The sequence below is a fragment of the Varroa jacobsoni genome, unplaced genomic scaffold (assembly GCF_002532875.2).
Source record: "Varroa jacobsoni isolate VJ856 unplaced genomic scaffold, vjacob_1.0 scaffold_1066, whole genome shotgun sequence".
NCBI classification, from domain to species: Eukaryota; Metazoa; Arthropoda; class Arachnida; order Mesostigmata; family Varroidae; genus Varroa; species Varroa jacobsoni.
The window spans coordinates 303,361-321,365 of NW_019213968.1; the positions used below are offsets into that span (position 1 = coordinate 303,361).

Sequence of the window (18,005 nt, forward strand, 5' to 3'; positions counted from 1 at the left end):
ATTCAGTCGGTTTGATCTGAACATTCGTTGAACACGTATTAATAAAGCGTTTTAGTAAAGCGGTTTAATCAACGTGCCGAGTTCAAACCATGAGTGTATTGGACCACATCGGTCATCACGAGCCATGTGCTGCCCTCACAGTGAATAAACATTTTGCTCTAAAAATCATGTGCTGCAAAATGTTTTTAAATTAAGGAGAAAACTTAAATAATTTTCCTCAAATGTGTTAGAATTAACGTTCCATGTTTAATAATCGCTTTGTACCTAGCTCAATTTTCAAAGTTCAATTTGCAAATTACTACTGCAAGACCTTGATTTCCAAGATAAAAAAGAATAAGTAGCTTAATGATAATCTAATCGATCTGTCTTAGAGTAGCCGCTTTGATTTTTTGCGAAGGTTACGTTATCTTAAAAGACGTGAACCACTAAAAATCTACCCTACGGCACCTAGTTGTGTCTCATATTAAAATCAACTTTCGTTTAGTACCCGTATAACCAGCTACACAAATATTCTCACATTCCTGCATTGTGGGCGCTGGTTGGGTAATGATTTTGGTAAGGGCCTTCTTTAAGCCTTCTAATGACAAAAAACTTCCAATCGGCTTCTCGGTAGATTTCGGATGACAGTACAGTGCAACTATACGTATGTTGCTCGCTAGACAATTTGAAAAAAGAACTGAGCTTCTCCTATAGCTATTCATCATTTCATCAATTTGCTGTTTGTTGGTGTCTCATTTATCTACTGTTAGCATTTAAGATTGCCTTTTCTAATTTTAATATATTATATTATCGGTTATTTGTTCGTAAACGTGCACACCGTTAAATATAAGAGAAAAATGTACCTTTCATACATTACTAATTTCTTTTGTGCATTTAGCTGGCAGGAGCCCAAAGTAATGAAAAGACGCAGCAAACAAGAACCCGCGCACAGCGACACCTGAATGAACCATTAATTGGGCATAATCACCAAATTATACACTCGACTCTTGACCAAATGAACTATATTTTAAACATCTTCAGTTTCTTTATAAAATCGCCATTAGCAGTTCCACTCTTTACTTACTATATCCAAAGAGAATAAAGTGCTAGAACACTGACCCATTTTTCTTCGCTACCACGGGGTCATCATTGCTTTGCCTTTTTTTTTCTTTCGGCGTACTTAACACAATAATAACGACTTAAAATACATTTTAAAGCACGCATTAGATATACAAACCTTAAATTAATCTCTATATGTCCACAACACTTTGCTACTAACACAACTAAGCTTTGCGTATAGTATTGTCAGTCAAAGGTTGTTTCGTGTGTTATTAATATGCCTTGGGACCCATTCATGGGGACCACTTGAGGATTTTAAGTAGGCTCCTGAGGCTGAATGTAGCCGGATGACACGTGTAACTTGAAATGTCGTCCAACGAATTAAATATGAGCGCTTTTAAGATATTAATAGGAAAGAATATGTTGGCTGCACTAAATCGTTACTACAACAACTGTATGATGGGAATGAGCTCGCCAGGATTAGACAGTCCACGATGCCATGTTGAACACAATGGGTTTGACTTCAAAAAACTGCGACTGTAATTGAAACTATAACATCAGTACGCACCAATAATATTTGGTTATATTCGAACATATTGTATTCTGCTAATAGTCAACTTAAAAAGATGGTATTGTGAGAATTTCAAAGGCGTCGCAATACACGCTTGATAGTATCACTCTAAAATACGAAGGTCTACCTAGCATTAATATGTCAGAAATTGGTAAAACAATTGATTATCTACATATTTAAATCAATTGAATAATTAGGAAAATTAGAGGCTTTGAATTGTACCAAAAAAATAAGCGAAACAACTAAAACATGCCGAACTGAACTCACCCGTCAATGGAATACTCGGAATGGAATGGAGGAAATTGCTGTCTTCCTTAGTTTCTAAAGTCCTTGGGTTTTAATAAAAATGTGTTTGTTATTTCTTGAGCGGCGACTAACAGTTAACGAAGGCATGCTAATTTAAATTTAGCTAAAGTATGTTCCAGTTAGAGATCAGATTACTAGAAACAACTTCCGGCGATTAATACGGAACAAAGGTTTGCAAACAGGTCATCAGCTACAATAAAGACAACCTTTGCATAATTTTGACAATTAATGGACACTGCCATTTTTACTCTTGCAGGATGCTTCAACTTATTTTGATGAAATCATTGTCACCCAAAAACTAATTAATCAGTACAGTTGCTCCATCTACTGACTGCAGATTTTAGATTAAACCTCTATTAATCGTGAAATAAAACACTGAGACAATGCTTTTCGACGAAGGTCAATAAGCACAATAAACCATTCTTGAAGCGATCGAAAACCTTCCAGTTACTTGCATATGCAGTGGCACTCTTAATAAGAGAAGTGTATATAGAAGGCACTTAGAATGTTCAGCTAGATGGGCAAACTAAAAAAAAAACAAAAAGCTCTGAACTAATCGGTCAACCCTACTCACGACGTGAATCATTAAAAGAGCAAGCGTTTGCAGGTAAAACACAAAGTTGTCACACCAATAAATTACATAAAAAGAGAAGTTCGCCAAGCTCGTAGTCATTCGATGTGCGCAAAAAGCTCAACACGATTGTGCTGACTTATGATATGTGCTTATGGTATGGCATCTATCATCTTACAAACAGCTGCCGAGCATCTGTCTGGGCATCAACAAAACCTTGCCAAACTGCTTTTACAATATCTTTGAGTTCCTTTTGAAGCACTGCATATCGATTTCGCTGACGGGTAGCTATAATAAAATGTTCTAAAGTCTAATCGATTATTGTACACGATGGCCGTAAGTGCTCGTTAGGAACATCACCGCGACCATTTGGGCCTGTAAACTATTTGCTTATTTCGGCGGATTCATATAAGACCACCGTGTGCAAGAGGTATCAGCAGGTACGGTGAAAACGTTTTACAGACCTTCAACTATAATCCCGTTCATATATACGTCTACGTTTGCGTTCCTCTTGCGATCCAATGGACCAATAGATTAATGTGTAGAATTTTAAAACTCTAGGGAAACTGCGATAGATGAAACGGCGTTCCTTCAAATTTCAGCTCGATTCATCTACCTATTGATTTACTCTTAATTAAAAGAAAATGAGTCTTGCAGAACTTTCCTGTGTGGAAAACCCAGAACGACACCGACATATTAAAGAAAAAACCTACTTTTTTGCCTATAAAATTCTCTCCTTGAAAAAAATTTTGTTGCCCAAAACAACCTGTTTACACTAAATGTTAAAGGTGACAATATACTAGTTTTGTTACTGTACAGCCTCAATAACTAAATTTCGTGTAAGCCATGATTGCCAGGAAGTTCCATGGTCCCATGGAAGCCAAGGGACTTCTACATATATATACTTCAGCAACAATTCAAAAAAGAGATGAGAATTACAAAAAGAGAACATCTAAGTTTTTCACATAGTACCTTAAGTTTGCAAGCAGGTGTGACAAAAGAAACAGAAATAGACACTTCTGTACTAGATAATTTCTGCGGGTTCTAGTGCGAAAACAAGCAATATATTAAGTCGGTTTGGTAGGTTTTACTATGTTTTTATATACAAGTATATATATACAAACAAAAAATAGCCTCATACTCTCGACCAGTATTTGCATGCTATATAACTATACTAATTTCTATAACACCTATTAAAAATTAAAAAAGTTCAGAAGATTTGCTTTTCTCACAAATTTTAAGACTTTAGATGTCCTATATGTATAAAAATTTCGAAATTAATTGAACATTTTTTTCCATCTCATTGACTATAATTATAGAATTAGTTAAAAAATGTAAATTTGGGCAAACTTCAAATTTGTTTTTCAAAAAGGCACTGGCATTGAGAACTCGAAAACGTACCTGTAAAAGGGTGCTTGGTATAGCTTAGTAAATCACCGAACCATGAAGATAAAGTATTCCTACTAACTTCTGTTCAGAGATAAATTTCTCATTATTTTTTTTAAATTTTTGTGTTTTAGTCATCTTACATAGATGCTTTGAATTTACAAAAGGTAGCAAAAGCAACGTAAGAGAAGGTCCACGTTTACGAAACTCATTGGAGGGCAATCATTGTTCGTAATTGCCGTTATGTTGCTATCAGCATACTACTAAACGTGTATGATTAAATAAAGAAATTGTTAATTATCTGCAATCGCAGATGCAGGTACAACCAAATACATTTTTGTCCCCTTTGTGTTTTCATCATTCGATGTACCACGTACCATTCGCATCTACAGGAAAGTTGCAAAAACTTTAAGACTTTAATCCTGATTGAGAGGTGCGAGCAGAGTTCGTACATACAGGTAAGCTGTTGAACCCACAAACTTAAAGTTCGGTCAAGAGGTGCAACAGAGTTCTCACATACAGAGAAGTTGTAAAAACTCATAGACCTATATTATAATCAAGAGATAGGACAGAGTTTGAACGTCCAAGAAAGTTGCTAGAACTGAATAACCTAACTGTCGGCCAAGAGGTACACCACAGTTGATACGTATGGGCAAATTTATAGAATTGAAACATGTTACCCTTGGCCAAGAGATAGAGCAAGGTTTTCATGTATAAAGAAATCGTTAAAACTAAAATACTTGACTTCTGGTTCCTGCACAAGGATAGCATCCGCAGCTCAATCGACTTTTTACTAATTAATATTAAAATTTTCAGCTTAGAATTTAGGCAAACACCATCACATGACCAGGTACAATGCCATTGAAAGACGCAATGTTGTTCACTATTGTTCTTTTTTAAAGTATAAGAACTACGTGTTCACTGCTAATAAAGTGTATTGTTTATGGTAAATGTATTATTAAACCAGAATTACATACCGGCCCTTTAGTGCCAGAAATTTCTAATATAAGAAAGTCTTGCTGACTTCAACGACTGTACCAAAGCTTTTCTTTTCGCTTAAGATATAATGTTCCAGCAGGGGCGATAGTTCGAGCAAACTGCAGTCGGTTAAATGACACTAAGGTGTTAGCAACAGTAATATCTCTGGCAAGATATTTTGTCCTTTAACATAAAGGTGATGGCATGCTGAATGCGCAAATACGTTCATAGAAAGGAATCGGTCGATGTTCCTACAGGCTTCTTACAATACACAACATTTGTTAACCGGTGAATCTTAAAATATCATTCTGCACAGCTCGAAATGCCGCAAATTTAATTTTTTCATCTTTGGTATCATGCAGTCGTACTCTTTTTGTCGGAGTAGGTAATATTAACTTATAACTGCTTTTTTTCTACAACATAGCTACTGTTAATTTAATTTCAGTTTCACTTCTTTGCAAGGTAATATATCAATGGACTGTCGTGCATGATTGATTTAAAAATCGAAGGAGGTATTGAGGTATGGAGATTAGTTTATATGAAGTGCCCACTTATATCGGGATTTGCGAGAGATCGATGACGCATATAGATAAACTAGCTTCTGCGTTTTTATGAATAACGGGCTCAGGTAGCCAGCATGATAGAGTAGTCACTGGGCAACTCTCTTCGGATTAGTCAGTCCAACTTTGTGAGAAACTAGAATAGTTAACACAGTTCGAAAGAACCGTGCTATGTCTTCTACTCATCCGCTATAGGTGTAATAAACTCAAAATAGTTTCTTCTTTCTCTCAAAATGATTGTGTCACTTGCTCAGGTTTCTCTACAATATTTGCAAGAGTTTTGCTTCAGAAGGACGCTTCAGGTCGCAAACAAAACACGTCATTAACCTCAAATTTAAAAGAAAGTGAGAAACCGTTAGAGAAAGACGGCTGCATCAACAACATCGGTCTTATGGAATATGAACTTATCTGTATACTCTCTGTTTAACCGGAAAAAAAAAGACTACACATGTGAATATAGGTGTTCGGCGTTTTATATTTTCTAACATGTTGTCATTTCAGTTCTTCTTTGCTCAAGGTCCGGAAATGCATATAGAAAAAGTTGTGTCAGCTCGCCTAACCTTGTAACACCAGAGCAACCTTGGGATTGAAACCGATCTGGTTTCTGCTATGGCAGTTGTCTTAATAGAAAGATTTTATGTGCTAATCAAATGTTTCAAATTGAGTTTTTGTCCTCCTCTACCGTTAGGCGCTCCATCAAGCAATAAGAAACACAAGGCAAAGTGTTTCTACGCCCGGATTCAAGTCTAGACCACCACTTATCTCTAGGTTTAGGAAGCAAAGATTTATTATGCTACTACAAGGGAAATCAATTGAAGTAAGCATATTCTGCGTTACCTGAATAGCGCAACGTATTCCGTAGAACAACGCGCTTTTTGAAAATGTTGTTCGGTGTTTTGTCTATAGAATATCATTATTCCATGTTTTTAGAACTTCATTCGAATATACGGGACATCTCTTCGTTACTGCTTTTTGTCGGGTAAATTAAATAGTTACGATCTTAATTATTTTATATGGTAATTGATAGGTGCATATACTATGCTGAAAAATACCAACAACGCCATAGATTTGAAAGGTTTTTAAAATCGCTATGCAGTAAAAATCTAGTCTTTTCTAGTATACGTTACTAGCTTCCTCTGACAGAGGTTTAGCCATCCAAGCCACCGCATTGAATGGAGTAAATTTATATGCCCATGCAAGTTGTGTGATACTTGCCATATATGAGAAATCGTGCAAATTTAACTAGGCTGACGATGAAGTTTTTAATATTCACTTGAACTGTCAATCAATCTAATGATTAAAAATAATACGTAATAGTTATAGGTAATATATCGTAACCATCTTTTCACAACGAGATTAGTGCTAAGTCATTTGAGGTGAGGCCAACCTAGCGCCACTTCTACCAACTTTACAAAAAATAATAGCTTCATAAAAGAAAAAGCAATCTTCTAGCGTTTAAGACATGGCGTTCTCATGTTATAAGATAAACTGCACAACATTTTTCGATTCATTATGACGAAATTATATTGCTCACTATATACACAACATAGTAGAAAGCACCGAGTATATTCCGCTGTCGCTGTTTTACACTGTCGTACTACCATAATCACGAAGAGAATGCGTGAGGTGCGCCCTAAATAGGTTAAGCGTTTAATTCTACTTACTTCATTGAATGTGGCATTAATATTACATCCCTAATAATCGTATCACTTTTAATTTTCACAATCTGTAATATAGTCTGCTTGACGTAAGAGGGTCCTCAAATAAGCTACTGTTACTGTAGCTTTTTAAGTGTTCTAACTAAATAGAGGGACATCTTCATTTATTAACATCAATGAATGGTTGCTATTAACAGCGCGAATTCTTTGGCGTGATTTGTTTTTAAGAATTTAATCGTGACCTTCGATTTTGTGTTTACTAAACCGAAAAGTAGCATTAGTTTAATCCAACAGATTTTATGAGTGGCGTATAAAGTGTATGTGGGTCTTATAATAAGATATCTATATATATATGTATATACTATACATATATAATTATATATATATACTATACATTTATAATTATATATAATCACACGGAGTGGCGCTGTTGAGAATGTGCTGCTAAGACATTGACGTCGTCATGCCACTTCCTCGATGCCATTCATGGACATTACCAGCAGATTTTCGCAATTGGTCTACATCACTTGCATTCCCAATTTTGGCTGTCTAATACATAGGCCTCTTTGTGTCTTCTTTATTTAAAAACTATCTGAACTTGGATATGAATATTCAAATTTACCAATGAGAACTACTACTGATGATAGTATGATAGTTGTAAACAACGCTGTTCATACTGGTTTGTAAACGAAACAGTATGGACAGTGTTGTATGTTTTAGGAGTCATTAATCTTATACTCACTCTACATTCTACTCACACATCTTTTGGCTCGGCTGGAACCTTGTTGCTTGCACCGTTAGCATATGCGCCTCGTCGGTGCTCCCATCAGAATTCTACCATGCTGAATATAATAAATATAAACAACAATGTATTCCAATCGTAGCACTCCAATCACCATATGGAAATTACATCAAATAAACTCCTATAAAACAATATAATAATTTTAGGTTTGTCTATCCGACTTTGAGTAGTAAACTGACCTTGAGATGCATGATATCGACCATTATCAAAAACCACTATTCACTGCTCTGAAGGCTTGAAAAACTACCCGATATTTTGTCTTGTTAGCTATTCGACCTCGCTCGTAGTCACGATCTACATAAATAACAACACTTGCTTGTAAACAAATTGCTCCTTAGTTTATTTTCCATACTCCATCGTAAAATTCTAATTGGAATCGGGCTATACATTAGACAACGACTTGTTCCCTCCAACCCACTCGCACATGCACACACTTATCTCAGTATTTATCCACGCTTCATTATATATTACATAAGTCCTCGCGCATTGCCCATCCTGATTCTCCAGGACTTTTCGTTCTGTTCTCGAAGACGTATCTATTATACCTATAAACAGGGTGAATATATATATATACATATATATATACATATATATATACATATATATATACATATACATATATACATATATATATATAACAATTCCACGTTGCGTATGTCAACTTCGCATTGACTAAGCAAAGCATTTTACTACGTACTGTAATTCTATTTCCCTGGAGAGTGCTTTAAGTCCGGTACATGAGTCCACGTCGTTTTAATTTTTTGCAGTTGTTAAATCAACGAAAAACCACAAACCTCAGTTACGAGGAATCGCAGTGAACTACTAGGAGCAAGCTAAGCGAGTTTCAAATGCACACCGCCAACCGGCCTAAGAATAAACTGTTTTGTTTTCTTGTTTATTTTTGCGTGTCATGTACCCTTTGTTTCTTCTTCTATTATGTAGGAAATTCTATAAACCTAAATGACTAAAGAAATGACAACTTTCGATGTATCGTATATCCACTAACAGTATTTGGCCTTTCCTCCAATGCAATACTTCGTCGTAAATATTTCTTTTACTGTGTGCTTACACACAACTTGCATCTACCCAAATACGGCTGCAGTCCTCAGGCCTGTGTTCGTCTGCATTTCGCTCTGCCCAACCATATCTATATTGTGCATACTGCTGCTTGATAATTTTGACGAGAGGATAATTTACTATGTTGTAGTTCAAAAACGCACAACGCAGCTTTCCGTTACTGACCTCAACTAAGCATCGAGGTCTGAGACCATGAGGCTTTCGTTCCTAGCTAAACCAAATTCTATAAAAGATGGCGGATCTTCCTCACTTCCAGGTGCAGGCTGACACGGTATCTTCCGTCGTGGATAGCTAGTGTGAATCTCGAAATTGTCTGGTGCCTCCGAATGACAAAGGACATAATAGTAGAGATACTAGAAGCACACAACACAAAAAATGATAAAATAGGTCTGTTTACACGACCATATCTTTACTATGTTATAACAAATAACTAGCTTTATTCACACAAATCGTTGGCGGAGCTTGAAACCGGCGACCCCTAATCTCTTTCAAGCAGTGGCTTGGCCGTCCTACTCTACCGTTGTGTTGTCATTTTAGTGAGCTGTTTACTCTATTCCGTCTATTATGTGTAAAATCGATACAATATTTGCAAAAAAAGTCTAGCACACTAAAAGAATGACGGACGCTGATTCATGTTTTGTTATGTTACGTAAATATGTAAGAAAAAATGTTTAAACATTTTTTGTTACATAGTTACGAGACAAATATAAGAATTAATTTCGTGGACGATCGCGTTTGGGCCATAAGATTGTTAAACTTTTTGAACAGCTTTTGTGAAATTGTAACTAACTAAAGTTAATTATTCAAGAATAATGAAAATTTGAAAAAATAGGTACCCAAAAATGTAATATGCATTATTTATGTTGTCTATTATTGGTTCGAGGCCTACATACTTTAAACGCGAACTTTAGTTCCACATGCTTAAGTAAACACGGTGATCAGAAAATGTGATCGGTGGATCTGCGACGAATCTCGATTCGACAATGTAACCGAGGCATGTCGCTTAAACTCGTCCGCAATTATAGCGTACACGCATGGTCTTCTGTCAAGGACTTTAGTAGCTGTTCAAACCTAAATTTCACCTCGAGTCCTAGCGTAGATAATTGAAAGCGTTCTTCTTCTAATTTCCGCGGACTGACAGTTCGCCGATTCGTGAACAACACACACCTTTCCTACTTTTCCCGTCCAAGTTTAAATTAAATATTCAAATTCTTCGGTTGAAAACCACATTTTGTTGGCCACCAGCCAACCAGTATTTCAACGAACTCACATTTTTGACCTTTACTACAGCAGGATCTATATTGTTAGGATTCTTTAATAGAATAAGACAACTGAATTTATTAGAACCATCTTTCCTACCGCGAGAAGTCATTGGGTTATTGCCGCATAGCGCATAAACATGACAAAAAAATCTGGGTTTTAGCTCTTTCATTCATCATGTATGTTGAAATAATTTGAGCGTGCATGAATTCGATACAACGTTAGATACTTCAAACAGCTTCTAGGAAAGAGTGATTGTAACGTGAACAAAGGGTACTCTCGCCCTCCTCGAGATTTCGTCGATAAGTTACCGTAACCCAAGCTGAAAGCTTATCAACATTCGGTGTTAACCAACAGAAAAATAGCAAAGGCGCGAAACGGATTATCAGGTGCGATAAACGACTTCAATCTCCAATTTACCTAGATTGTTGTCATCGATATGCTTGATATCAATCGCTGAATTGCTGCCGATGTAAATTGGCAACCACAGAAGGCAGAAAATGCATGAATCATATCGTATTTAAAGAAAACACTTAGCTTTCAGGATTTTGCTCAGGATGGACAAACTTTCAACTCACAAAGCCGAACCGATTAGCGATGATTTTAGTGTTTTTCGGCGTATTTTAGCTTTTAAATATTACTTTTAAACGACATAGTGTCAAGAACCACAAAAAAAGTCTAACAAACGTTCATCGGTGAAAAGCGTCTTTAAACTCTGTCGCTTCAATGAGTGATAAGTCCTATATACGAGTCTTTACCGAATTGAAAACGAGCCTCATTTTTGCACTTACGCATATTAACTTGTCAATTCTGAACCGGAAGGCATACCTTCATGGAATGCGTCTGAAGGAATCGTCGATCGATTCTTTTTCCAGAAGGCAATCGAAGTGCTAGCTGAATAGCACCCTCGTCCTCTTTGGCGGGTTCAGCGGGAACCTGCCGGGCCAGTTCGACTTTCTCACGCTCTCGTAATTCGGCGGCACGAGCTTCCTCAGCGGCTTGGCGAGCTGCCGCTTCTTCTGCGTCCTACAGTAGTATATAAGATTCAGCTCGTTAAGGCATATTTTTATTATAAATCTTTTCTCTAACCTTATTCCCATTTAAGCACGTATAATTATTACATACGCCAACCTATGCAGAGATGACGTCTAAAACGTATTACAAGGATTTCTCCTGTAAGGGCCTATACCTATCGAGAGCTTCAGCGTTAAGTAATGAAATAATTTTATAAATGTTTGTTAGTGACAATAGTTAGGCACAATCAGATACTGTCAAAATCATTTTGAATAGTCTGATTAGAATGCGACTAAATCTATAGTTGTATAATGACAGGAATTATTAAGTTTTTATTAAGGGACGTTACACATCGGTAAATAGCGCACGGTTGTTTCTGGATTTTGAATATATGTTTTCGTGTTTCCCGTAGTAATCCAGATTTTTATATTGCTCTACGAGGTTTGTAAATCTTTACGTTATATTCATGACATTACCATACTAATGAAAATTCCTTAGAAAAACTTACTCGTTTACGCTGTTCCTCTTCGCGTTTTTTACGCGCTTTCTCTTGATCTGCCCTGAGAGACTGAAGGTAAGCCTCGTCCTGTTGTTGCCTTAAGGTCTGATTTACGGTTCTTTCATTCCTACAGAAGTAGAGTACAGTAAAACAAAATTGGCTGAAAAAAATCAGGTTACTATACTCCTACTATAACTCGCGGACGCACACTTAATTAAGCCTTACCAAGTCTGACATACTAGCGTTGCAAGGAAATCTAGCACTTCATTGTCATATACAACAACTTTCCCACCGTGAAACGATTGGTTCAAAAACGGAATCGTCGATGTCGAGGTCTTGAAAATCTGTCGAGCTAATACTGTAAGAAGTTCCTGATTTTGCCTTTGCCATTTGTCTATCCCAAAATTTTGCACTGCGTTCTTCTCCAAGAAAAGTTCAGCTCTGATAGGATATCATCTTATAGGTGATAGTTTGGCCAGCCGATATCATAGAATGTCTCCGTGAGTTATGACTTTCAATCGAATGATTTTCTTTACAGATATGAAACGATAAGGATCTAAAAAATGGTAAACATGCTTTTATTGGGGTGTTTAGATAATGGAAACAGTAGTAATAGCGCATGTTCACCTTCCGAGAAATTTGATTGTTTATATTTAGGAACAAAAGAGGAGGAAAAGTCTTTCGTCATGCTTTATTGAATGGTACATAGATACTTATCTAGATCTGGTTTTTAATTTTAAAAACAAAACAAATTACAAGATTAAAAGATACGTCTGACACACAGTCTTAAATCTATATGACATTACTTTTCAAACAATATCCATGACTACAAAACGACTCTTAGATTTGATATTCATTTGTTGGGAGTTGAAGCGGCATGGCTTAAGCTAGGCCTGTACTCAACTATATTCGGTAGTATTTTAAATATACGATTGTCGCGGACATCTGAATCTACTATGTCAGTATTATGAAAGTATTTCTTAGTTAGTTTTGGCCGCTGTTCGAAATCGCTGTCTTAGAGAAAAACAGCACTTGAAAATCTTTTTTGTCTTTTTATTCGAACATTATAGAAGGTCCATAATTTCACACTTCAACAAGTCAATACTTATTGCACGAAAATTATGGACAAGTTGACAGACAGTTCTTTGTCGCTTATATTTAGACGACATACCTCTGTTTTCTCTATGTTCTGCACGTGTTCAAGTCTTATTGCAACAGTGCCGCACACGTCAAATGAACGCATATCAATAGTTCTCAGAATCTAAATCCGCGTAGGCCACCGTGTTCTATATACATAATAGGTCAAAAAGTGATCTTTGTCACTGTTGTGTTCTGACAACACGAACGGAGACACCAATAAACCGACCGCATCGGCCATTTTTAGCATACTGAATGACATTATTCAATTACCCTTTGACAAGTTTAAATTCGCAATTAATTATACAGCGAACGAAGAAATTATAGAGCGATATAATTATATAGAGGACTAACGAAAGCTAATTGCCTTTTGTCGTTTCGTTTTTCCACTAAAAATCGAATTATGTTTTATAATGATTGGCTGAACGATATTACTGAAAAATAATGGATATAGTTGTTGCAGTTGGTTACATACATATAACATTTTGTCTATTTTTTAGTTTTATACATACATATGAAATATTTGCACAATCGCTGCTATTACTTATTTCAAATTATCTTACAATGATCAGTAAATGCACATATAAACATGAATATACTTTTCGTCTACAACCCACCTAAAAAAGCCTCTGAAGTTCAATTAAAAAAAAAATGGAAAACACGAAATCTAAGTCTAACTCTAAGTAAATTAATTTTTTGATAGTCGAATTGACCAGCTGTCACGCACCTTTCAATCTGCGCCGCCCGAAGCGAAGCCTCATTGTCAGCTCTCACTGTCGTCAGTATACTTAGAAGTTGCTCAGGACTCTCGACTTGACCCTGAATTCGAGCTACTAGAGTCATACGTGACTCTCGTAGAACCACCACGCATACAAATGGATATGTGCGTTCCTTCAATGTTCTAGATACTTTATTAGTACGAGAAGGAAAGTCAATGAAGAAACATGTGTTGAGATCAAAGATGGTGATTTAACTATGGATGGATTTTTTCAACCTTTAAGTAAATAGAGTGGAATATCGTCACTGACATTATTTAATAGAAAATTATATTATTTTCTTTCCTCCTTTCATTATAAATTGTTAAAGATTACGTCATATCTATCATACTTATCCTAACTATATTAAGCAAAGAGTGTGCAGATTAGTGGCGGAAAAAGGTACCACACTGCTAGCACATCTCGAGATTATGATATTAATGTACCAAAAATTTAGTACTCAAAATATTTGTTTTTAAAGTCATTTTAAATAACTTTAAAAACAAATATGTTGATAATAAATAAGTTGATAATAAATAAATAAGTTGAAAAACTAGTTTCTTAAATATTTTAGGCAGTCCGTTATGCTTAAGTATGCCTAACGTGAAAATTTCGTGTAAGAGCTTAAAGAATTAGTTCTAAACAACGGATGCTTTGAGCCTCTAGAAACACTGTTTAGCTGCTTTTACGCTTGCACACTGTCTACTTTCACGTAACGTGTTACAGAAATTGATAGGTATCTTAACCCAACAAATAATCAGTATTAAGTCAGGTTTACCAAGCAATAGAAGGGGTTTATTTTAACATACATACGTCAACTGATTTGGCCTCACTGAAGTGTCCCGACCAAAACACACAACAATATCACGCCAATTTTTTTGTCAAACAGTTTTCGAAAAATGCAATTCAAAAGTTCAAGTCAATTACGCATAAAAAAGAGCGAAACTGGGTATTTTAGTTCGGCAAGGTTATTCATATTAACTTACACTTCGTAAGTTTTAGGCCCGTTTTCAATATCAATGGTCTTTAGATATCCACTAAGATGTGAAGAATCTACCTTTATTTGGACATCTACCTGTGTTAAGCATTAAAAAAGCCTTATAAATCTAATTAGGGTTTATTAAGGCTTAATTTAAGGTTAATATAATAAATCAACATCTTCTTCTAAATAACTATGTAAACTATGATAAATAATGACGAATCCATGAAGACGAAGACTTTAAAACTATTGTATCGAACGAGTAAATAACTCCTGATATTACAACACTGACCTTTATGTCCTTCGGGCAATTGTACGGAACAACCCCAAACAAGCATGTGCTGTCCTAACCAGTTGACCACCTCAGGGGTACAGAGTACTCTCCGGCAGAAGTGGTCAGTGTCCTCGTGCGAGGGGTTATGCAAATAGACAAGCAGGAAGCACAATTCAGCTTTCGCCCTAGATAGAGCCTATGGAAGCAAAAAAAAAGGAAGTTTGCTTTCGTAATTGAGCTTCGCCCTAAAATATGAAGCTCTAAAGCCACTAATTTCTACGCAGTCTCTATTTCAGTAGAGATTCGGTAGAAAGAATGCCGAATAAAATTATTAATGTTATTATTTTTATGGAAAAACCCACACCTAAGCATGGGACTCAGCTTGTCCTTGATCTTGCTTAGATGTTTCTTTGAAAGTCTAGTGGAAGAAGACAACACCTTGGCAATAATGTATCCATGCAGATACACCTGCCTTTGATATTTGATAGGTGAGCTTAGGATGCTAAGCGAAAAGCACTCCTTCCAAATCAATATTTTGGGTAACATTACTTTATACGGTCTTCTTTTAAGTAGTACACAAGTACTGTTGCAACGCTAGGACATCGAGATTTAGTCTCCATTAAAAATTCTAGTTCGATTAATGATTATGAAAAACACAAGTGTACGTTAATTCATACGTGCGTTAATTTCTAAACTTATTATTTGTTTACATATAAGGGAAAGTAAAGCTATATACGCCACTCCGTTTTTTCTAGCAAAAAAACGACTGACTGATTTAACATTTCAATGTTACCAAATTTTCAGATCTCATAAAATCTTTAACGATTTAAAGCGATTTGCGTTGTTCGATTTTTCCTTTAACCAAATTCCAAAGGTGAGCTATAAGAAACAGCTAAGCACTTTTTTCGGATTTCATCTAATTTCTGCTGAACGATAAAGAAGTAAAATCACAACCGTACAACGGCTCTGCCAAGGCATTATACTTTCACTCTTGTTGTATAATATGTCGTTACATGTGGCTGTCTCTAAAAAGACCTCTTACGACTTCAGTGGCGTAACGCATTGTTTAAACAAAGGAATATCGCAATACATTGCGAAAGATGATGGCCATAAATTAGAATTCATCATGGATAATTGTTAGGATGTTACAAGCGAATCAGGCACTCTTCCGCATTGAATGATTTTTGAACTAGGCATCGAAACTGACATGGAAACCGGCCGAGTTCACTTCCGAAAATAATTCAAAAAAGAAAAATTATCCGCCTCATGAATTCAGTGACAAAGTTTTTGTTGCTGGAAGTCCACCGGATTCACTTACGCTTAGAATTGGTTCCAAAATAATGTATAATTCTGATAGTTATACAGGCTTCGTTTCGGTCCAGTTAGGTTTCCAGAATTGTGTGCCCATATAACAGTTATTGCGCTTTTTGCTTTATGAACAGAATGGAACTTTCGGAGATGTCAGGTACCTGCGTTAATCAACACGCGGCTTCACACTGCGCAACAGAAACTGTGTCATCGTAAAACTATAGTGGATGAATTATAATCCTTAATTTGCGTAACTCAGCAGTATACGATTAGAAAACATCGGCTTCTTCACCCAAAATAAGCCAAAGAAAAGGATTTTTCCTTAAACTTTCTGAAATGACTGATTGATTCATATGAAATCGTTATCATTACTGGTCCCTACATCCCGTTCCAGGTCCATCGTACTGCACACTGTGGCGCTACATAGGTCAACGATGAGGGTGTCAGCAAATTCTATTTCCTTGAAAAATGAATGATCAAAAAAGATCGTAGTGAGCTTTTTTCGGTCACATAAAAGAAGATTGACAAGTATATTACTATATATTGTTTCTTTCGCGCGGCACCGGTTGTTTCCAAGTGGTACACCGGTAGTGTTAGGTGAATAATTCGCTGTTTTCTCTCTTATGTATATCACATTGAAATGGCTTTTGGAGTAAATGATTTTTTAATACAGGTTAGAAGTACTTTTTTATTTTTTTACACACTATTCTCAGCGCTCTGGCAGCTTCTGAACAGTCCTACACTTACCACTTGCATTCCCATACGTAATTTATCTATAGCTTAAATCTGTATAATTAAATCTGTAGTGCAATATGGTTGGTCACCAGCTGGCCTTTTTAAAGGATGGCGAGCCCTATAATCATACGGACTTAGACTAGGAGAATTAGCAGGTTGAAGCCAGATATGTTGGATATTTTTTGCTCAATCCAAGAAGTAATTAAGACATGGTTATAAGGTCTGGCATTATCATCAAGTAATCCGACTGCGTGTTTTCGATTGCTGTTATAACAGTCCATAAGTCTTTTAAGGAACTCGAGATAGCGGGCTGCATTTATTGATTTATTTTCTCATAGTAATAGATGCTTCTGATGTCCATTGCTAACACTCCCATTACCTTACGTCCAAATTAACAGGACAATGCCACCAGACTCGATTGGGGCACAGCCTTGACTTCCGCGCGCTGATATCTAGTCACCTAGTTAAGCTAGCCTCCAACACCCCAATCTCCGTTCTTAGAACATTTACACAAGTCATGTACTGTGCTTTCGCTTCTTCACCAATCTTTGATGAATCTCCGCAACACTGTGGCACGGAGACTGTTTTTTTCTGAATTCCTGTAGATGCATTTTACCTAAAGTAGATTTAACCTGTCTCTCACAGGTTTCTAGAAGACGTATTTTGCAGTCAAATTTCGCCTGCTAACGGCGTGTAGCTTAAGTTTTCAAAGTCTACCAGATTTGCTTGCATCAGCCATATTTATATATATTATGCACATTTGTAAATTCATATATGCGTTATCAAGTCTCTAATGTAGTTATTAGTAAGTTTCGACCGCTTGTTATGGCAACACGCGACAACTACCGTATAACTTTTAGAATAAATACGCATTGACAGCCATATGCTAGCAACGATTGGACGGAGTTTGCAAGGCCCTCATATACCACAATCTTGTTTATTCACTTATAGAAATTGTTAGAAATATGTCTCACTTCAGAAAGCAATTTTCATTAAGCGTCATAATTAAAAGGATTTAGGAAAAAAGAAAACAAATCAAAAGATTCTATCACAGCTGGTATTTGGAACATGCGGCAAACGTGTATTGCTTGGCATAT

General features: G+C 36.2%; 1 protein-coding gene across 2 annotated transcripts; it reads right to left on the reverse strand.

The window, feature by feature from the left end:
- Positions 1 to 8,186: 8,186 nt before the first annotated feature.
- LOC111266252 (FAS-associated factor 2) lies at positions 8,187 to 15,089 on the reverse strand. Of its 2 annotated transcripts, XM_022843578.2 has the most exons (5): positions 14,884 to 15,089; positions 13,585 to 13,765; positions 11,730 to 11,847; positions 11,036 to 11,233; positions 8,187 to 9,300 (listed from the first exon to the last, which is right to left on the reverse strand). In XM_022843578.2, exons 1-5 carry the CDS (start codon positions 14,927 to 14,929, stop codon positions 9,118 to 9,120), a joined length of 726 nt encoding a protein of 241 aa, XP_022699313.1. In that variant the 5' UTR covers positions 14,930 to 15,089; the 3' UTR covers positions 8,187 to 9,117. The 2 variants fall into 2 exon arrangements, with proteins under 2 accessions (XP_022699313.1, XP_086826965.1); XM_086970839.1 differs by lacking the exons at positions 13,585 to 13,765; positions 14,884 to 15,089 and adding an exon at positions 12,013 to 12,180.
- Positions 15,090 to 18,005: the final 2,916 nt, after the last annotated feature.

What these genes read in the sequence shown, in the direction of transcription:
- LOC111266252 (XM_022843578.2), bottom strand. Translation starts at nt 14,929, where the DNA reads ATGCTTGTTTGGGGTTGTTCCGTACAATTGCCCGAAGGACATAAAG. An exon ending in CGGGCGGCGCAGATTGAAAG is followed by an intron (nt 11,848 to 13,584) that starts GTGCGTGACAGC and finishes CTACTTCTGTAG; the next exon opens with GAATGAAAGAACCGTAAATC. An exon ending in AAGAGGAACAGCGTAAACGA is followed by an intron (nt 11,234 to 11,729) that starts GTAAGTTTTTCT and finishes ATACTACTGTAG; the next exon opens with GACGCAGAAGAAGCGGCAGC.